Source organism: Pelodiscus sinensis, chromosome 2 (assembly GCF_052426305.1).
Source record: "Pelodiscus sinensis isolate ZL-2025 chromosome 2, ASM5242630v1, whole genome shotgun sequence".
Classification (NCBI taxonomy): Eukaryota; Metazoa; Chordata; order Testudines; family Trionychidae; genus Pelodiscus; species Pelodiscus sinensis.
Genome location: NC_143053.1, coordinates 221,776,065 through 221,798,306, shown reverse-complemented (window position 1 = coordinate 221,798,306; position 22,242 = coordinate 221,776,065). Strand labels below are relative to the sequence as shown.

General features: G+C 45.6%; 1 protein-coding gene across 2 annotated transcripts in view; it reads right to left on the bottom strand.

Moving 5' to 3' along the window:
- The window catches only part of LOC102444982 (macrophage mannose receptor 1-like), a 112,391-nt gene that overhangs the window by 65,441 nt on the left and 24,708 nt on the right, over positions 1 to 22,242 (bottom strand). The window contains exons 1-5 of one of the 2 annotated variants that reach the window (XM_006119499.5): positions 14,472 to 14,689; positions 13,956 to 14,138; positions 7,827 to 7,984; positions 3,156 to 3,269; positions 1,964 to 2,079 (exon numbers count right to left, since the gene is read on the bottom strand). In XM_006119499.5, the coding sequence (XP_006119561.3) occupies positions 1,964 to 2,079; positions 3,156 to 3,269; positions 7,827 to 7,984; positions 13,956 to 14,138; positions 14,472 to 14,526 (626 nt within the window). In that variant the 5' untranslated portion in view covers positions 14,527 to 14,689. Of the gene's footprint in view, positions 1 to 1,963; positions 2,080 to 3,155; positions 3,270 to 7,826; positions 7,985 to 13,955; positions 14,139 to 14,471; positions 14,690 to 22,242 lie in introns of those variants that run through there. The other variant, XM_006119498.5, reaches the window with a different exon arrangement.

Here is a 22,242-nt window from a genome sequence, read left to right as displayed (position 1 = left end):
TCTGGAAATACACTAAACTGAAAGGTCCTGCCAACACATGATTTAGAGACTGACAAAAACCTCCTGCTGACTGCATTGTTAGGGGGATGAAGGGGAGGAGGGAGCAGTTGTCTTCTAAATCACTTAATTACTGATAATTTGTGAATGATTATCTGAAGCTTTGTAATAGAGTTGCATTGCCTTTTAAACTCTGAAATTCATTGTACTCTTTGTTAAACCTTACAACTCTGATCCTTTTTGTAACTTTCATCCACTCTGCTTGTAACTTGCTCTAAATTGCATTCTCCCCTGAGATATGAATGTGTGAGTGGAGACTATTGTGTGTTTGGGATTAGAAACTGCACGGCTGAGCACATGGAGTCAGATGATGAGTCATCAAACCAATTAAGGACATGCTGGTGCTCTGCTGGATCAAGGGAAGTCTGGGCATGCTCTCTGGGGACAAATGTGAAAGAGTCAGAGGGGTGGTACAAAGACAATAAAAGGAGAAAGCATATGGCAGAAATTCTCTAAGAAGTTCCTCTTCCAGTTTCTTTCCTGAACAACACCCCAGCCACAATCAGCAGAGACCCTCCAGAATCTACATGCTTGGCACCTTCTACAACCCATTGGCCTGTGTATGTGTGTGAGTGTCTGAGGACAGGAATGAATGTGTGTGAATGAATGAAGGTGTGTGAGAGAGATAACTGGTTCCCTTTTAGTCTAAGCCTTTAGTGGCAGCCATATAGCGCATATAGCGGAGTGTTAATTCCTCAATCAATAAATTCATACTAGTGTAACCCTGGGTGGTCTCCAGTGGGAATTTTTTGGGTAACAGTGGTTTGGTAGAGTCTGTGGACAACTATTACTATACTTCATTTGACAATAAACCTGGCCAAATACCTAAGGATGTTAAATTGTGGTTATCTGGCTAATCACGTAGTCAATACAATTGTGTAGTCGAGGCTCATGCCAGCTCCGGGAGCCACCCACACTACATCTCTGCATTTTAAAAGTAGTAAGAGCCACTAGGCTCTTACTACATTTAAAATGCAGCAACACAGCATCCCTGACCAGCGCAAGCTAGGACTGCCCGGTCCTGGCTCACACTGAGTCCAGCAGCCAGGGGCTGCTGCCAGAGCAGCCCTTGTACACAGCCAGCCTCGGCAACTGAACAGGTGCTGCTTCCTGAGCAGCCTCTTTCTGTGCCAAGCCTCAGCCCACTACAGGCAGAGGCTGCTTCGCAGCAGCCTTCACTAACCCTTCCTCTACTGCCTCTGATATAGATGGGGAGCAACCTGCTCCCCCCACACACTTGTTGCCTCTCATATACCCTCCAGATATCTCCAATCATCTGATTTTGTAGTCTTTGGGGGTTCTCTTGGTGTCTGCTCGACCAGCAGAAAAGCCAATGTGACCTTTTTGAAAGTCAGCTCTGTTCCAGAAAAAGTAACTACGTAAAAATAGCACCTTCTCATTTGCCAGATCTGCTTCCTATATGGCATTCAAAGCCTTAGCAATTCATTTAAGAACAAAAATAGTTTTTTCCAGCTTTTTTTACTTCTGTAAACTCTACAGAACCAACACAACTCAGGGAGATCAAATGCAATTGTTTTTTGTTCATCAGCAACTGAATTGTTTAAGAAATACTAATCTCACATACCTGTGCAACTGCACTGATAGGAATAGGGTTGCACTGGTGTAAATGAGGGACTAATTTGTTTTGAAGGCCCTTTACAATTGTGAAATCAAATTTCATAGCACCCATCTTTATAGTGGGCTGACCCACACCTTTGGATTTGGGCACCTACTCACCTACACACATATTTTGAGAGGTTCTAATATTTCGTTCTAATTTTGTACGTCAAACCCAACTCTGACATTGTTCAACATCAGGCATTTTATTTTTATGGTTTAGACTATTTTAGGATTTTGAGCCTTGTAAGATCCTATAAAGTCTGCAGAAGAGCAGCCTTTTCCATACCTGTTTTCAACAGTAGCTAGGTAAGCCTGGTTCTCTAAACAGGTTTGATTTGCTTCAGAAAAGGATGCAAATATACTTGAAATCATGTAACAATGAAAGCCGTATCTCTTCCAGCCCTGTGAAAATAAATATTATGCAATTACACAAACTTGCTGGAAAAGTGAGATGTATACTCTGTATTAAAAATCATTTAGAACATAAAGTTACTGGTAAACCATGAGACAGCTAAAAACAGTCAGAATAAAGGGGTCAGAATGTGAACAACAAGCAGATGGAAAATAAGTTATCAAAATATTTTCTTGAAATAAGTAGAACATGGGAGTGTTTATTCAGCAGTCAGATGCTGACTTGATTTTTCTGATAAGGACATCTCTTTTGTAAATGACATTAAAGAAATCTTAAAAATAAAAACTGGGCCAGTGCCATGCTCAGGCTATCTTTTCTTTGTTTGCTTATCCAACAGTAAAACTGCCTGAGGTCTGTGTACTGAACAAGTAACGTGGAATTTTCTATTAGAATTTTGAGCTAGTTCAACACAAAAGCATCACGAGTCTTCAGAACCACACAAGACCCAGAAGAACTTGGATGTTAAATGGATAATACACATATATAAAACTATCAATTATAAGCTATGAAGTAATAAAAATGTAAATAAATAAAAACTACTCTGACTGTAACAAAGCTAGATACTTTACATCTCTGAATCATGTGTAGGCTACACAAAGTTGTTGATAAATGTTTTATAATATTTTTAACTAAGAGCAACATCTTTCCATAACATATTGCTTCATGAAACAAGAGGTAACATAGAATGACTTGTTAAAAACATTTCTTGATAAGTCGATGTTCACCTCTCTTCCACTGCCTCTGAATAGCATCACTTCAACTCAATAAACTTCAAGCTCAGTCCTGCCAGGAGAACTTGGTTCCACGTCAGGAAAGTGATCATCTATAGGAGCTACAGGTTTGCAAACAAGGGCCAAAAGGGCAGCCGAAACTAGATCTATGTATACTTCCTGGTATCCCGTATGTTCTCCACATTATGAAGGCTAGAAGCGCCATATGTCGGTGAATCCAACACAAACCAGTTTTTGGCTTTCCACCCTAATCCTCGCAGTAATCTATTTTTTTTTTATTTTATGTCTCAATTGTTCCGTGCTTATTCAACTTACACAATGTATTTTGTACTTACTTTATGACAGTCTGGCTCATTGATTTCTTCTTCTACACTAGTATCTGCCAAAGGTTTCCTTTTACAGATGTATGCAAGTTTCTTTTCACAAGCACGATCTGCCCAGTAGCCATCCTGAAAATGGCATAAGGGAAAACACGTATCAATCAAGTGGACATTTTAGTCTTTCAAAAAATGTTCATTAGTTCCTTAATGTGAGTAATGTTAATGTGAGATATGTTTTTGTAGTGCCATAAAAATGTATAATACACATCCATGATTTATTTTACATTCTGTCTATAGTACAAGTAGATAAATATTGGGTATCCAGTTTTTACATACTGAATTTAATGTACATAATGACCAACTCATGACCAACTCTTTTAAACATGGTCCATGTGTGTGTGTGTGTGTGTGCGCGCGCGCGTGTGTGTGATGTCACTTCATACATTACTCAGTCAAATGCTAAATATGCATTCATTGTAAATGCTTTGGATGAGATGTACTCATTGCATACATATTTATGTGCACACCGACTATAAACCTCTGACTTATTTAGAAACATCTAACAGTGGTAGTGTTCACCAAATATAAATTGAATAAACAAAGAATTTAAGTAATTAATGAACTTTGGAGATGGATTTTATCACAATAGCCTTTAAATATAGGAGCTTCATAAGCAAACATTAAAATATTAATTACCTAGGCAACAGAGGTAATCCTACAGATTGCCAGTGGGACAATGCTTAGATAGGTACATCTACATATTAAAGGTGTCTGACAAATGCATACAAGCTGGAAAGCTGAGTTACGTATATTGCCTGCCAAAGAGCAACGTTTTTCTCCCACATCTTTCACTGAAGTAGCATTTTAACAAGTATTACTTCTGATATTGAGTTTCCTGCATTAGGCATGGTGATCAGCGGACTCTAACAATGAATATCACAACAGATCACACCAATTGCTAAATGCAAGCTATAGTTCATGAAACACAGATATACAGAAATCATAAGCACCTGGAATAAATAATTTATAAAATAAGTGCTGGCAAACTATCCTATACTAGTGCATATCCTATAGTTAGAATTAGTTTTCAACTTCCTCCCATCCATTATCCCCAGAAGGTTACTAAATTTCTGCTAAGTTTATTGAGAACAGCCATATAAATTATGAATTAATATGGGAAAATATTACAACAGACAACACTGCCAAGCAGATAAAAAAAGCTCCTAGTGAAAAGTTGTATCTCTGCCATGAAATGTATTTTTTTCATTAAATTGTATCTGATGGAACAGGTAAAAAAATGCTGCCAATGGCTAATCTGAAAATACACAGATAATTTCATTAGTTTGTTTCCCCAGAGAAAGACTTAAAACTCCGTAAAAAGTGACCTAAAAGGAATTTTAATTCATAAATGTGTTACAGTATTAAGATCTTCTATTCCTGCGGTCACCAAACCATCCATCAAACTCCTGCACCCCCACATCCTCAATCTTCTGCCACAACACTCCTGCACCATCCACACACTGCAAATCCATGTCCTGAGCCCATCATACTCCTAACCTCCCTGTCCTGAGCTCCTTACACACCCCAACCCAAACTCCTGCACCCTCACATCCACAAGCCTGTAGCTTGCTCAGCACCCCAATCCTCCATCTGACCCTAACACTCCCCAGCCTGGAGTCCCCTCCCTGAGCCAGCATCCCCTTCTCCACCTCCTCCTGCATCCAAATTCCCTCCCCAGAGCTTGCACCTCTCACTCCTTCCCACACCCAAATCCTTCATTCCCACCCCAGAGCCCACACCTCCTATCTCAACTCAGTGAGGGTATGGCTAGACTACAGGAGTTTTTCTGGCAAACACATTCTTTTGGCAGCCTTATTCTACGAGGAATAAGGGGGCTTTCAAAAGAAGGGTTTTTTTCCAAAATTTGGCCCAGTCTAGATGAGCCAAATGTCAGAAAAATCTCTTCCAACAGAAGGATTGAAAAAAAAGCGGCAGAGTAGCTGTATCCTGAGAGTGTATATGGTCCAGGGATAGCAAGTAATGGAGAGAAGAGGAACAGAGAGGGTGGGTCCTCAAAGAAGGGGTGGAGTCTTGGGAAAGGGATGGGGGTAGATCTTGGCTCGTCCTGACATTTAAAAAGTGATCTTGGGTGTAAAAAGGTTGGAGACCACTTCTCTATTTCAAGGCCCGCCAAAACTAGGAGCAAGTGCGGAAGTTTCTAGGCCTAGGTGGTCTACCATACATAAGCCTTGCACAGATTTCAGGACAACCAGAAAGATTATTTGTACTGTATATTTATTTCGCCTCTTTCATCCTTCACTCCCTCACCACCAGCCTTTTGCAAAATGAAAAACAGGTTTTGCTATTGAAAAATGTTTGCCTTGATAAATGAATCTGCAATGGATCAAAAGTCCAAGTATTTTGCACCATCACAAAACTGGCAAAAAAACATTTTTGATGGTTTCATATAGCTGTCTCTTGCATGACTTGTCTCTTACCAGAATCTCTTATCTAAGCTCCCAATATTTATCTATCACTAGCAGATGTACCCAGCACTGCTCAGGTCTATAACTGAAGGAATTTCTTTCTTCTCTTTTTTTTTTTTTTTTTTTTTTTTGAAAAATAAATTAAAAGTATATGTGTTATTTCAATTATTATATTTTTCAAAAAGGAAGGAAAACGAAAGCTGGAGTGAGAGTTTGAGGGTGAGGTGGGGCGGGGGTAGGTGGGTTAGGGCAGAAAGTTGGGAGGTGTGGTGGGACTCAGTGGAAGGGAGGACTGAAATCAAGGCAGGTAGGAGGTGCAGGATTCAGAGCAAGGGGCTGGGAGGTGAGGGGAGGTCTTACCACAGCTGTCCACGGTGATGAGGGTGGTGCTCCAGTGGTGACTCCTCCCATGAGGCTGGGGGCAGCTCTCCCCTCCCAGCGGCCCCACCTAGTTGTCCTTTCCTGCAGGCTGCCAGCTGACTGGGGTGGGGGAACCAGGCTCTGGAGGCTGCCACCCTCTTGCCAGCACCCCCTCAATGGCTTGCAGGTTGTCTCTGGTGGGCTCCCCCTTCCCCCCCCCCAGCCCCCATCCATGGCTTGCATGGACAAGCAGATTGGAGGGGGAGAAGTTAGAGGTGAGGCCACTGCAGAGGAGGGAAGCCCCCGGAGCCTGACCCCTTTCAGCAACCTGCAGGCTGTGGGAGGGGGCACTGGAGGAGGATGCCACCCCTTTCAGAGCCCCCTGTGGCCTGTGGGAGGGAGAGAGGCTCGGGGGGCTGCCTGTGATCTCCAGCATGCCTCCCCACACACAGCCTGCAAGCTATCTGGGGAGGGGCCAGGCTTCAGGGGCTGCTCCCTGCTGCTGCAGGCCCCCAGCAATCTGCAGGCTTTCTGGGGAGAGGCCAGGCTTCAGGGGCTGCCCCCTCCAGCTGTTCCCCTCCAGTGCCCCGTCCCACAGCCTGCAGGCTGCTGCAAGGGGTCAGGCTCCAGGGACTTCCCTCCTTCCAGTGGCCTCCCCACTAACTTCCCTTCCGCCCCCCCCCCCATCTGCAGGCTGTCTTGGGTGGAGCCAGGCTCTGGGGGCTGCCCCCTCCTTCAGCAGCACCCCCCCACACACACACAGCCTATATGCTATCCACGGGGGGGGGGGAGGGAAGAGGGTCTAGACGTGGAGTATGGGGGGCTCCTTACCCGGGTGCTAGCAGGCAAGATATTTGAGCCCCAATCCTGCTGGCCACTCTCTTGGTGCTGCAGCTGCCCCCAGCATCCACTCTCAGTATCATATCCCTCCCCTATCTGTGCCCCCCTTCACATTCCTGCTCTCTCTGCACCCTCCCTTTTCATGTTATGGGAAACAGCCCTTTCCATTTTCCAGGAACAACAAAACCCTGACATTTGTTTAAGTTATGATAAGAGGAAGCTGCATACAAAATTTGGTGGTCCTAGCTCTTACAGTTTAGGAGGAGTTCATGAACAGATACACACTCTAAAGTCTAAAAGATAGCTCGATAGATATGAGTCACTTGTAGGAGCGGCACCTCATTTTCCGGGAATAGTGCTAACCTTATCAAAGCAGGAATTACATGATTTGTCTGCAGTGGCTTGCTTTAGTGCATTAAATAATCCCTTTTGTTGCACAGAGTTCTTTAAAAAAAAAACAGCATTTCTCCATAATATGTTTTCTTAGTGAAATTTATAAATCTGTGCTATGTTACACAGCCCCTGCCCAGTCAAAGACGACAAATTCCCAAATCTCAGCCACATTTCTTTATTTTGTTCCATTTCCTAGAAGCCACAGTCATACATGTTCATGTGTCTCATGGAATAGGTAGATGTATTCTTCTGAAGCCCAAACTCACAAATCGCAGTTCTGCAGATTGGTAAACTTGGACAAGAAAGGCTGCTACGAAGCATCCCATTTAAGCATTGATTAGAGTCTTTCAAAAGTAACTCAAAATCTTTGGAGCAACAAATGTTACTTCTAGTACTACTACCCACAATTCCCATGCTCTTGGACAAAAAAATGAATTAAAAGGGCTTGAAAAGACCTCAGTAGGTCAGTGAGTCCAGTCCCCTGCCCAAAGCAGGACCAACCCCAAATAAATCAACCCAGCCAGGGCTTTGTCAAGCGGAGATTTAAAAACCTCTAGGGATGGAAAAAAGAGGCTCACGTGAGACAGATATGGCTGGATTAAGTTACCTGTCCTTTCATGACAACACAGTCTTCTTGCCTATTGTTTGCATGGGTTGGTTCTCCACGTAGCCATCTGGTGTATGTCACAGGAGTTCCATCACTCCATTCAAAATACATCTGAACCTTAAGGTCATTCAGTCCAATCCACAGCTCATCCGTTGGCACTGAAAATCAAATTAGCAGATTTGCTAATGAATATTTTATAACAGTATGAATTTTCAGTCCCATCATGGAGTGAAGAATTTATGCTCAGAAAAGTTAAGAACAGCTTCATGAACTAAGTCTCTTCTTCATAAACAACGCTGGCTATTCCTCATGTGTATACCCCTTGTTATCGGAAAAAGTCTATCCTCATAGTGGGGTCTCAGATTTCCTCCTAAATGCCAATTTACCTAAATTGGATTATTATTACAAATACAATTATTTGTAGCTCGGTTTTCTAGAATTTTTGTAAATTGCTGTCATGTAAATAGAATTTTTGTAAATTACTGTAATCTAAATAAAATGCAGGACAATGTAGCACTTTAAAGACTAACAAGATGGTTTATTAGATGATGAGCTTTCGTGGGCCAGACCCACTTCCTCAGATCAAATAGTGGAAGAAAATAGTCACAACCATATATACCAAAGGATACAATTTAAAAAAATGAACACATATGAAAAGGACAAATCAAATTTCAGAACCGAAGGGGGATGCAGGAGGGGAACATATGAAAAGTCTCTGTAATCTAAATAGACTTTCATGAATTTTTAAAAATGACCCTTACAAAAAAAGGACGTACTTTATGTTGCTATTCCTCAGTACAAACAATGAGCAGTGAAGAACTGTCCTTGTTCTTGTTTTTAAAAATGTATGCTTTACCTGGAGAGCTGATAATCAAAATATTTGTGACTTTTTCCAACATACTGAAGGTGTCATTCCTGTTCTTCACTGTACTTTATTTCTACTCCAACTCCGGGAGCTGTTTGAATTTTGCCCCTCTTCATATCTCTCCATACCGAACAAAGCTATTTGCCTTCATTTCACAACACATTCATAACTTAGCCCACCTCTATCATCTTCTGTATGGTATAAAACTATCGACCGCTGTCTTCACTCTATCAGAGGGGTATCTGTGTTAGTCTGAATCTGCAAAAGCAGCGAGGACTCCTGTGGCACCTTATGGACTAACCAAAGCGTTGGAGCATAAGCTTTCATGGGCAAAGACCCACTTTGTCAGATGCATGACTGACAAAGTGGGTCTTTGCCCACGAAAGCTTATGCTCCAACACTTTGGTTGGTCTATAAGGTGCCACAGGACTCCTCGCCACTTTTGTCTTCATTCTATCACCCATCAGTCCATTTTCCCCACAAATAGCTTTATGCTTTTCCTATGCTTCCCTTTATGTGTGGGAAACAGCTATAAAAATCACAAGCCACCCGGTTGTTCTCCTCCAGACTTCTCCTATAACTCACCTCAACCATGATGCCTATAAAAGACAAGACAATGGCTAGACATCTGATGTGCTATGTGACCATGCTTAATACACTCATCATAAATCTCTTACTGGTACCTTTTGCTCCCCCTGTCCGTTATGTCCATTTGATATGACCTGTTCTATACATAAACTGTAAGCTCTCTATGACCATGATGGCCTTTTCATTTTGTGTATGTGTGCACAGTACTTAGAATAATAAGAATATAAGAACAGCCATACTGGGTCAGACTCAAGGTCCATGTAGCCTAGTATGCTGTCTTCCAACACTGGCCAATGCAGGTGCCACATAGGAAGTGAACAGAACAAGCAGCCATCAAGTAACCCCTCTCTTGTCACCCATTCCCAACTTCTGGATAACACTACAATCACCTTATCTCACACAGTCTTAGGCAAATCTCCCCTAATCAATTCCCCAACATTGCAGGGGCCTCAGATATTGGTACTGCCTTTATCTGTGCTGTTCTGTCTCTGTGGCAAATAGTTTAGTCTCCATTTGTACTAACTGAAATCCATTTGTACTAACTGGATGAAAATGAATAGCTTATGATACACAGGAAGTCAGACAAAATAATCCAGTGGTTCCTCCTGGCTTTGAACTCTATGAAAATGTGAACCAAAATAAATAATAATGATGAACAATAGGGCTAAATCTAACCACATTAGACTTATTAAAGACCAGATGGCACAAAGTCATTCTGGAAAGAAATTTCATAATGAACATAACTGCAAGGTTTCATTATCAGTGTGATTCACTTCAGTTTTTATTCAGAAGGAAAATGCCAAGATAAATAACCATCTGATATTACAATTGTTTTCTATTGTTTTGTTCTTAAAATTTCTCACTTCATTGTGTCATTCCCATGACTTTTACACTGAGTTGCATTTCAAAAAATATTTCTAGGTGGATTTCAATGATGAAATACTAGGATGCATTTAACCATTGGGCTAATCAATCAGTGTCAAAGGATTTTCTGTATTAGTACAGGTTCTACTGATCTAATATGGCTTTGTTCCATCAATTCATTGAAATATTAAAACAAATAAGCACTTCAGTTACACTGAAAGTGACACAGTAACATAGCCTGCAGTAAACATGGGCCTTTGGAGAGGAAATGGCCACTGTATTAAATTTGTTTCTTCTGATACATCTTCACTGCTAAGAATTGCCATAGATCTTGAGTTATCTTTCACCAACCCAATATTGGAGGCAGCAGATATTTGCTCTGGCTTGAAACACTAAGGAAAGGATACTACTGCCAGGCTGTGCACATTGTCTTGCTCTGCATTCACAGTCATTATGAGCAGAATGTAGACACTTTGGCTATCACAGCATATTTCCCTTTTCCCTGTTAAGCCCTTGCCATTGTCAGACTAAAACGGTGCAGAGTCAAAACATCTTTGCTTCAAAGTTAGCCTATCTAACCCTCAGGAAACAATACCCACTTGGAAGCCATTTACCATGCAGGAAAACATTCGTAAATTCCATGGCCACAGCAACGAACAACAATGTGCCATCTACACAATCTATTTGGGAAGCTGGAATTCAAAAAGGCAGTTTTTTTGTGTGGCTTTATAACCATGGAGGTAATTTAATATTTAATACAAATGCACAAGTACAGAGTTTCAAAATCTTTTTCTTCGCTGTTCTCCAAAAAGCCCAAGACATTCTTTTGCTACAAAATATTTTTACTATGCAAAAAACTGGCAGCATTGACCTTTGGGAAAATATTACTTTGGGTAAATTTTACTTGACTTTCAATTTAAAAGTGGAAAAATTTTGCCTCTCTCCAAATTTGTTAAGGAAATTTGCAACCATCTAGAAATTCAAAGGTGAAAATTCACAAAGGAAAATGTGTGTGCGTCTCACAGCTTTGCAACTTTGTGATGTTTGTTTGGCATCAAGTGACATATAATTAATGCTGCGATATTCAATGGCTGTTCCCATCTGCAAGGAGGCCTGCAGAATAATATTTAGGTTAGCCCATACCTCTGGTCTATGGAAAACACATATTTAACTCCAGAATATGGCTGATTCAATAACAAAACAAAGAAGGTGGGTAGTTCTCAAATGCTGTTGACTTAACTTGAACTAATTATGACTAAATTAAGTTTGTACCCTTCTTGTATTTGGTTGTCTGCATCACATTACATCATATTTAACCCAACATTAACTTTTAGATCAGGGGGTAGGGACCCTAAGGTCCAGGGGCTGGATGCAGCCCCTAGGTTCCCTGGATCTGGCCCCCAAGGCTTAGGGCATCTCCCAGCATTGGGGAGCCCACTCTGGCACTCCAGCCTTTGCCCCACACCCCAGCCACAGCTCCCGGCCCCAAGTGATATTTCTGTGGGTCAGTGGCCCCCAACCCAAAAAAAGTTTCCAACCGCCGTTTTAGATTAACATAATTTATGTTTAAGAGCTAATAATTTCTTTACTATTGAATGGATAAATTAAGCTTATAAATTTAATGAAAAAAGCAAGAAGGCAACATAGCCAATTATCTCTGTCTTCATCTCTTTTGAAGAGTTAGCCTAGTGATATTACTATTAAGGCGCTAACAGAGGACAGCACAGATTTATGATCCCAGGCTGAAATTTTCCAATGGAAAAGATTCTTTTTGTTGGTAAATGCTGATTTAACAAAGTCTAAGAATTTATCAGGAATATATCAGTTTCATCTGCATCAAAGATGAAAATGAGCCCCTTTTTTCTATCTTTCTTTAGATCTAAATACAAGTCACACTTCCTTAAGAAGATCTAATCCCCACAATGGGAGGCACGACACACACACACACACACTTAAAAGGAAGATCGAACATCTTTCACAGTTCAGAGGAACATCTCCCAGGAGCGACAGGAGAAAAATCAAATGATTCTGTTTAGATTTCCAAGGTAGCTATCTAAATACTATTGTGACAGGTGCATTTGAAGTGCCATTCACAGATAAAACATCCCTAATTTACAAATGACAAAATGGAGGCAGAGAAAGATTAAATAATGTCCTCCAAGACGCACAGTGAACACATGGTAGATCTGGTAATAGACTCCACTTCGTCTGACTCCCAGTCCTGTGTATTAAACAACAGGCATTGCTTCCTTTCACCTACCCCATCCAATGTTCCCTCTATTTTTTACTATCCATGTACAGAATACATTTAGGGTGTAACTAGGCATGTGCAGATGTGCACCACCAGTAGAAACACATGCTGCTGGCTGTGGGTGCACTGTTGATCAGCTGGGTGGCACCTGAATCCCTCCTGGATGGCTGCCCAAGCACTCAGTTGACAGAGAACACTGTGTATTGATGGTTAAGATCTGATTCTCTGACAAGATGGAATCTATTTGCATCAAGTCTGGGTGAAGGGAAGATGGTAGGAAGGCTCTGGGGTATACGATATTGAGTCTGATACAATTAACTATACATTACAAACAATGTCACAGCTTCTGAACTAAAATGTTATTATTCATAGCAATTGGACTTTTATGTTTTGCTTCCCACATTTTGAGATTTAACTTAGACAACTTTTTACCCCTTTGTGTATAGGATAAATTTCGGATAGATTCTTTTTCTTTTATTACCCAGTAAAAGCAAACATTTGGGGCAAAGATTCTGCTCTCAGTAACACCAGCCTAAACTCTATTATCCCGCCCCCACTGACTTCTCAGTTTCCCTCAAATACACATAGCAAGTAAATGAGAGCAGAATGCAAACTGTTTACATCCAGGTCCCCCAGAAAGGACCTTATCACGGCCACCCCTTGAAGGTGAGCAATAAGGAAAGAGGGTTAGCTCCCGGCTGCGCCAGTCATAGGAGTCTGGAACACCACACGATGTTTTGTTCCTGTAACCAACGTCTCCTCTTTAAGTCCTTTACCAAACCATTTATCTGATCATTGCATGGGCAGTGCATGACTCCTCCACCTGGACTGTGGCCCTGTCCTGAAGCTCTCTCCCACTCGGACACTTTTCCTGGGGCCCACCCTCACTCCACCCCTGGCCCACTCAGCACCATCCCTTGAGACTGTCCCTGACCCTTTCGCCCCTCCCACAGGCTGCCACCTGGCCACTTATTTTTGTGCCTCTTCATCCCTCCCACAGGCCCCCATGTGAGCAGAGCAGGGAAGAGAAAAGGCAGAGGGAGGGTGGAGCCTCAGCCTCTTTCCCATCCCCTGCCCATAAAGTGCTGTATACATCACCCAGCAAGCTAGCCAAACAATGCCCTCCCCATTATACTTAAGGTGTTGTGCCATTATTCGTTGGCAACAAGGCATCAGACACATGTGGAAAGTCCCATCATTCTGAAAGATTCTGCTGCTTTCATTAGACTTCCCTCTTTTACAAACCAGGAATTTCTCTGATACACATCGATTCTTTCAAACTGTTGGAAGTTCTGAAAAGCCCCCACGTCCCTGTCAGGAAAGCACTAAAGCACATACTTAAACTTTGAACATGTTTAAGTCCCAGTGTAACTGAACATGTTTCAATCCCCATGTATTTGGGGCATTACAAAACGATTGTTCATTTTCATATTATATATATACACACACACACACACACACACGATTGTTCATTTTCATATATATATATATAGACACACACACACAGACACAGAGAGAGACAGACAGACACACACACACAAGGCCCTGTAGAAATACTCACTGTACCCAAGCTGAGAGACAATGAAGCTGTACTCTTCAACATTATGGATACTCGCCAGATCACCATCTTCCTTTCTACATGAAGTTAAAGCATCCTTCCATATTTTAGTGTCTCTTTGAAGTATATAACAATGACCGGCATATGACATCCATTGAGCAGGGCATTTAATAGGCACATTAGTCTCTGCAGGGAAAATTACAATGAAAGATTTCAGACCAGTAAAAAAAAGGGAGAGAAAACTACATAACATCCACCACCTTTTCCTTTGTTCTTTTTGGAGATAGCAAGTCTGTCTGAGATTGCATGCTGAATTCACCATAGAAAAATAAAGCACATTCAAATAAGACACAACACATTTAAAAATGTGAAGTTTAATTAAATATACATTCAAAAGACTATGTTAAGAGATTTCTAAGGTTGTAAAGTCAAACACTGAAAAGTTAGACAGTGACAGTATTAAGGGGTCTGGTATAGCCTTAATTCAACCCCTTTGTGCCTATGTATTATAATACAAACCTAAATAATCTGACTCCTCAGCCCTCTTCCTCTCCCATTTCTCATCCCTCTGCATTCAGATCAAAATTCTTCCAGTACCTCCATGTTCTGTGTCTGGGCACCAGGAGGGGGACCTCTGTCAGCACACAACAGGAAGTTTCTCTTCCCTGATCCTGTGCCCAACACCACTGCAGCTCCAGATAGCCAGGAGGAGCAACAGTTCTCAAAGTCCTCCTCAGCCCCTGCAGCTGGAGTGTGCTCAATGACTCTATGAGGACTGTTCACACATAGTTTAATTAGCACACAGTCAGGAGGGATCAGGCACAATGCAGAGGGACTGAGTCTTGCAAGGGTTTCACTGCTGAAGTTTCTACTAAGCATGTGTGAACTCAATTTTTTTTGTTTAGTGACTCATAATTTGGTCAAATGTTCATAAGAGAAGCAAAAGGCACATCTTGTGACAATAAACTAAACCACTTGCTAAATGTCAGACCCTGGCTTCCACAGAATGGGGATGCTATCACTTCTGGATTAGAAGATTACTATTAAGTGTGTTAAAACCACCACATTTCCTTCTCACCTCATTTTGAGAAATGGGCTGGACCATTTTACCAGAAATATCATAAAAGAAATCAGCCTGAGGCAGACACATGGCATGGAAAATTTCCAGGGAAATGGTTTAAGTTTGGTGAAGTATAAGCAACTGAAAATAAGGTATTACAATGGAAAGTGTTGAGCAACCATAATAGATGGGAAAAGAGCCCTTACAATTTAAACATATAGACATTGTAAAATTTCATACGGGGCAGAGGGTTTCTTTTTCAAAATATTAAAAATAAAATGTCGTGAATATTGTGAAGCTAATGTATATCATATAACAGAAATTCCTGAAAGAAGTAACATACTGAAGCATTAAGAGTCACCTCACCTCTGAGAAGCATTTATTTCACAAAGGGCTGATCCTGCAAATACATGTGAATAGCTTCAGTTCCAAACACAAGCATTTAATGAAGAAGCCTGTGTTTTCTGAGAATCATCAAATCATGGAATACTAGAACTGGAAAGAACCTTGAGAAGTCCTCTGCCCTCACAGCAGGACCAAGCACCATCTAGATCATCCCTGACAGATATCTATCTAACCTGTTCTTAAATTTCTCCAATTATGGAGGGTCCACAACCTCCCTAGGCAATTTATTCCAGTGCTAAACAACCCCAGCAGTTAGCAAGTTTTTCCTAATGTCCAACTTAAACCTTCCTTGCTGCAATTTCTTCTTGTTCTATCATCAGATGTTAAGCAAAAGAATTTTTCTCCCTCCTCTGGTAACAGCCTTTTAGGAACTTGAAAGCTGTTATAATGTCCCCTCTCAGTCTTCTCTTTCCCAAACTAAAAAACCCAATTCTTTCATTCTTCCTCATAAGGTCATGTTTTCTAGACCTTTAATCATTTGTGTTGCTCTTCTCTGGACCTTTCTCCAATTTTGTCTTCTGATGCAAAAGAGACAGGGTAGTTGGCTCTCGTGCATCAGGAGCGAAAACAACAATAGTAGTTGTGCCCTTCCTCCTCCTTTATTAAAGAAAATTAGACCTGCAACAAAAAGTGTGTCTAAGTTGATTACATGAGACTGCACTAGGGTATCATCAGCAATCACCTTGCTGATTTTTAAACCCCTTTATACAATTTCAGCGTTAGCAGCCTACTCCATTAAAGGTTGGGATACCTGCTGGACAGAAATTATAAAGTATATATGAGCACAGTAAGCAGCATTATGTGAACTAGAACAAAAATTAGCGCACAATTGCTCATACAGTACACACATATTTATAACAAAACTGCTCAATGAGCATGCAGCCTTGGCATATGATATTAAAAATTTGTCAGGAGATCACTGCATGAATAATGGTCTGTCTCTGAAAAAAATGCATGTCCATCATGATACAAATGCTTTCTCTACAAATGTTTTGAAGCCCTCAGACTTTGCCACTCCAATTATTTTAATAGATTGTGGTGGTTCTTTAGTGGGAAAATAGAATTTTGCATCATTAGACCAACGTATTCCTGAAGTTAATAAAAACCCTTCTCTTCTACACAAGTAAAGAGCAACACGCATACTACAAAGAGTTTGGCTAGTTTGCACTACAACCATTTGAATTGTATTTAGCGATAGACTAGAGCCACTGACAGAATGGGGCACAGAGGGCAGCTGACCTGAGATCTGCTGATTTAAAAGTGCCTGGGGCTGCTAGCCGCCTCTACCTCAGCAACTGCAGGAGCTGGAGTCCCTGGCCCTTAAAATTGCTGCCAGAGTCCTGTGTGATGCATACCCAGGGCAGGGAAGGACTGGCTGCGAGATGCTAGAACCCAGCCCTGCTCCTTCCACCTGATGCCCGCTTCAGGGAGGCTTGAGTCATTCCCTCCACCAGGGGCCTGGCAAGTCTGTCCTCAGTCCTGTTGTAGACTGTCATGTAATGAGCACTCTGCTCTCTCATAACCCTTGTACACAGCCTTGCTGGATGCAACCCATAATCTCTAGGGTTGAATTTAACCACCAAGCTAAATGTCAAACATGTGCTTGAGTGCGCTGCTGGATTGGGACCTAAGCCACTTTTTTCATTCCTTCTCTGGAGGCTGGACAGGAAGTTGAATATGTACAGCACCTTGTAAGATCACATCCTGCTTCTTTCCATGACTCTTCCTCCCACTGGACATGTAGTAAATTGTTTTACTGCATGCATCTCTATGGTGCACTGTAGTGGGGTGGTCACCCTGCTCTCATGAGATAAGGGAGAGGTCTGGGACTATGGAGCAAGTGTTTGAGGTAGGTAGCAGCCAATCAAGGCCAAGATGGGGCATTATAAATAGGGGCTGCTAAGCTCAGGCACACACTCTTGCTCCAGCTGTGGAGTATGAAGGACCTGGCTGCCTGGTAAGTTAGAGAGAGTAAATGAGACAGAGTAGTGCTAGGGAAAGGCAGACAGAGCTCTGGAGTTCTAGCCTGACCCAACTCCCAGGCTACGTGGCCAGGGCAGAAGCAGAGGCGCAGCAAGGGTGTTATGCGCAACAAAGGCAAAAGCAAAATGTGTGCCTCCCTCCCCGCCGTCACGCGGCAGGGCCCCAAACCTGATGCACAGCTGAGCCTGACCCTCGGAGGAGGGAGGGAACTTGTACCATGTCTTCCCTCACCCCCTCCAGTTTGGGGTGGGCCCCCGCACACACTATCCTGCTGTCGAAGATGAAGGAGGGTCAGGCTGAGGACAGAGAGATGGGGAGGAGGCTCCAGCTGGGGGTGATGGGTGTAGGAGGAGCGGGAAGCTGAGGGATGACAGGGGGAGTGGAGGGGAACTAAATTAGTGCTCCCCCACTGTGGTGCCTGGGGGCAACTACCCCCCCCCCCCACACACACACACTCCCTTTGCTACGTCAGTGAATGTAAGAGATTAACTTACCTGTTAAAATAATACTCAGAAAAACTTAAATTAGGCAGTAGAATAGTAATAACAGTTTAGGTCCCAATTCAGAAAAGCAATAAAGCACATGCTTAAATTTTGAATGTGTTTAAGTCCCACTAATTTCCATGGAATTTAAGTACATTCTTAAGTTTGTTAGGCCTTGTCTACCCTGAATACTCACATCGACTTAGCTATATTTCTCATGGTGCAAGAGACATCACAGCGAGATGTAGTAAAGCCAACTTAAACTGCAGTACAGACACCATTGCCTTAAAGGAACACCAATGTGCCTTGCAACACGGTTTAAGAAACGCTGCTATAGTAGTGGCATAGCTGCAGTTGTTGCCATGTTTGTCATTGTCACGAGGCCGCCTGTCCGGGCCGCCGCCCCTCCTGTTGCCCCTAGGCCGCGCTCAGTTTAACACTTGACTCTGGGTCACCGGGCGGAGTGGGGGGTCCGGGCGGGGTCCGGGCCCGCCCTCTCTCCGGACCCCAACCCAGGGCCCTGACACTGAGAGGTGCCCTCTCAGTGGTAGCAGGGGGGGTCGGTACCCCAAAACACCCCTGCTCTCGGGTTACACAGCCCGCCCTGGGTCTTGCTCCACTCCGCCGACCCTCACTGCTCCGGGTACCCGCCTGTCCCTGCGGGCTCCCCGCTGCCTTGGCTGCCTCCTTGCCTGGCTCCCGTGGCTTGTTCCTCCCTCGCTCGGGCTCCTCCTCCGGCTGGCTTGGCTGCCGCAGGTCTCACCCCCGCTGCCGTTGGCTCCTGCTCCGCCGCCGCTGGCTCCTGCCCCGCTGCCGCTGGCTCCTGCCCAGTCGGGTCCGCTGGCCCCGCCGGTTCCGCCCCCCTTCCCCTGGCCTCCCCGGCTCCTTTTATCCCCCCTCCCCTTGCCGTCCCTGGCGTTGCTCTCCCGACGTCATCACCGGCGCGCCCCGGCGCCGCGTGATGACGTGTCCCTCCGCCCCCGCTCGGGCCTGCCGCGCTGATTGCCGGCTCCGCGGCGGCCCCATCTGCCTCGCTCGAGTGGCGGGGTTGCTCCACCCCGTCACACACCTCCCCCCTTTGCAAAGTTCCTACACCCCCCGGTTGCTCGTCACCCGGCAACCGTGAGAGGCAGTCTGCATTCTCATTGTCCTTGCCGGGTCTGTGTTTGACTTCGAAACGAAAAGGTTGTAAACTTAAATACCACCGCATTATCCGCGCGTTATTGTCCTTCATGGTCTGCATCCACTTCAGGGGTTCGTGGTCCGTCACCAGCGTGAAGGCGTTGCCTGTAAGGAAATAGCGCAGAGAGTCTATGGCCCATTTGACGGCTAACGCTTCCTTTTCAATCACTGCGTAGTTTTTTTCCCTAGGGAACAGCTTGCGGCTCAGGTAGGCTACGGGGTACTCCGTGCCCTCTTCCTCCTGCGCGAGAACCGCTCCGAGCCCCACTTCGGAGGCATCGGTTTGTAATATGAACGGTTTTTCGAAATCAGGTGGCCGTAACACTGGCCCTGACATCAGGCACTGGCGGAGCGCCTCAAAGGCCCGCACCCCTTGGGGCGTCCACACCACCCTTTGAGGGCGATCTTTCTTTGTAAGGTCTGTTAGCGGGGCCGCCAGTGAGGCAAAGTGGTTTATAAACCGCCGGTAATACCCCGCGAGGCCTAAAAACTGGCGGACTTGTCGCTTGGTGTGGGGTCGAGGGTAGTCTCTAATGGCTTGTACCTTGTCCAGCAGTGGTTTTAACCGCCCCCTCCCCACCGTGTATCCCAGGTACGATACTTCCCTGTTTCCGAATTGGCACTTCTTGGGGTTTGCCGTGAGTCCTGCTCGTTGGAGCGCCCGCAGGACAGCTTCCAGCTGTTGCAGATGGTCCTCCCAGGTCCTACTAAAGACGACAATGTCGTCTATATATGCCGTGGCGTATTCGCGGTGGTCTTCTAATATCTCGTCCATCATCCGCTGGAATGTAGCTGCCGCGCCGTGCAGCCCGAATGGCATGGTGACGAATTGGAAAAGCCCAAACGGGGTAGCGAACGCTGTCTTCTCTCGGGCTGCCGGTGCTAAGGGTATTTGCCAATACCCCTTTGTGAGGTCGATTGTCGACAAATACTCTGCCTGCCCCAACCGTTCCAGCAGCTCGTCTACTCTGGGCATGGGGTACGCGTCAAACTTAGACACGGCGTTCAGCTTACGGAAGTCAATGCAGAAACGTGTCGCTCCGTCTTTTTTTGGCACTAGCACGATGGGGCTCCGCCACTCACTCCGCGATTTCTCCACTACTCCCCACCGTGTCATGTCCTGCAGTTCCCTTTGGACTGTGTCCCACAACTTCCGGGGGATGGGGCGCACTGGGTCTCGAACCTTTTTTCCCGGCTCCGTGGTGATTTCGTGTTGTACTAGGCTCGTTCTCCCAGGTCGGCTCGTTAGGCTGGCCGCTGCCCGTTGCAACACTGCCCGTAGTTGGCCCTGCTGAACCTGATTTAGCTCCCTCCCCACAGGGCTAGCTGCCCAGGTGACCTCTTCCTCGCCCCAAGGCCCAAACTCGATCTCTGTACTCAAGGCCTCTGCTAGGGGCTCTTCCCGTGGTACCCACCGTTTTAATAGGTTAATGTGGTACACCTGGCTTTGACGGTGCCTACCCCCCACTTGGACTTCATAGTCTACCTCTCCAATCTTTTTAATGACCCGGTACGGCCCTTGCCACTTGGCCAACAGCTTGGACTCCCCTGTTGGCAGCAGCACCAAGACCGGGTCACCCGGACTGAGGGTCCTCGGCCGTGTCCCCCTATCGTAGTGGCGGGCTTGGGTTTCTTGAGCTTTCTCCAGGTTTTCCCGTGCCCACCTCCCTATGGTCCTCATACGGTCCCGTAGCTTAATTACGTATTGGACGGCCCCCAGTGCGGAGGACGTCTGCTCCTCCCACCCTTCCCGCACTAAGTCTAGTATACCCCGCGGCCGCCGGCCGTACAATAGTTCAAACGGCGAGAACCCCACCGATGACTGTGGTACCTCCCGTACCGCGAAGAGCAGGGGCGGTAGCAGCTTGTCCCAATCGTGTGGATCATCCTCCACCAATCGCCGTAGCATCGCCTTCAAAGTTTGATTAAATCGCTCGACGAGGCCGTCCGTCTGGGGGTGGTAGGCTGCGGTGCGGATCTTCTTCACCTGCAGCCAGTTGCATAGCTCCTTCATTAGCCGCGACACCAGATTCGTGCCCTGGTCAGTCAAAATCTCCTTTGGGAGTCCAACACGGGCGAACATCTTTACGAGCTCGTCGGCTATCGCGGCTGCAGTGGTCTTGCGCAGGGGCACGGCCTCCGGATAACGCGTCGCGTAGTCAACTACAACCAAAATGTACTGATGCCCCCTCCGGGTGCGCTCCAGGGGTCCTATCAGGTCCATGCCTATTCGCTCAAAGGGTTCCGATACCAGCGGCATGGGCACTAGGGCGGCTCGGGGTACCCGGGCCCCAGAGGTCCGTTGGCATTGCGGGCACGACCGGCAGAAATCCTTAATGTTCTGGTACACCCCTGGCCAATAAAACCTCTGGAGCACCCGTTGCTGCGTTTTCTCAGTCCCCAGGTGCCCTGCCCAATGATTGTTATGGGCCATCTCCATCACCCGCCACCGATACGCCTTCGGCACGACCAATTGGGTTGCCCCATCTCCTAGCCCCGGGACCCGATACAGCCGATCCCCCTGGATCTTGAAATATGGGCCTTGCCCGGGCCTCTGCTCGGCCTCTTCGCCCTCCCCCGGGGTGCTCAGTGCGTTCTCCCATGCGTGCTGTAGCGTCGGGTCTTCCCGCTGTAGGACTAGAAAGTCGCCCTTATCGACCTCTAGGGCTGCCAATGATTCTCCCCTCCCCGGTTCCTGCGGGGGCAGTGGCCCCGCGTCCTCCTCCTGGGTGGCCCATGCCTCGTGCGTGCCTCCCTGGTCGCGGGGGTCCCATTCCCCCAGGAGCCGCCGCAGTCCGGGCCAGTCTCTGCCCAGTAACACGGGGCAGGGTAGCCGGGGTGTTATTGCTACTCGCAGATCCCCGCCCTGTTGCCCGTCGTGTATCTTCACCCAGGTCGTGGGGTACGACCTAGTGTCCCCATGCACGCATTTAATCCACACCGGGGTTCGGGTGCGCACCCCTTTCCCTAGCGCGTCTCGCCGCACTAGCGTCTGCCCGCACCCCGAGTCCAGTACGGCCTCCACTGCCTCCCCATTTAGGCGTACCTGCCCTGTTATACGGGCCCGGCTTACCTCCGATCGCGGCCCTCTCTGGGGTTTGGGCTGTCCGAACGTGCAGTCCATCATGGGGCATTCCCGGCGGAAGTGGCCCTCCTGGCCGCACTGGAAGCACGTCGG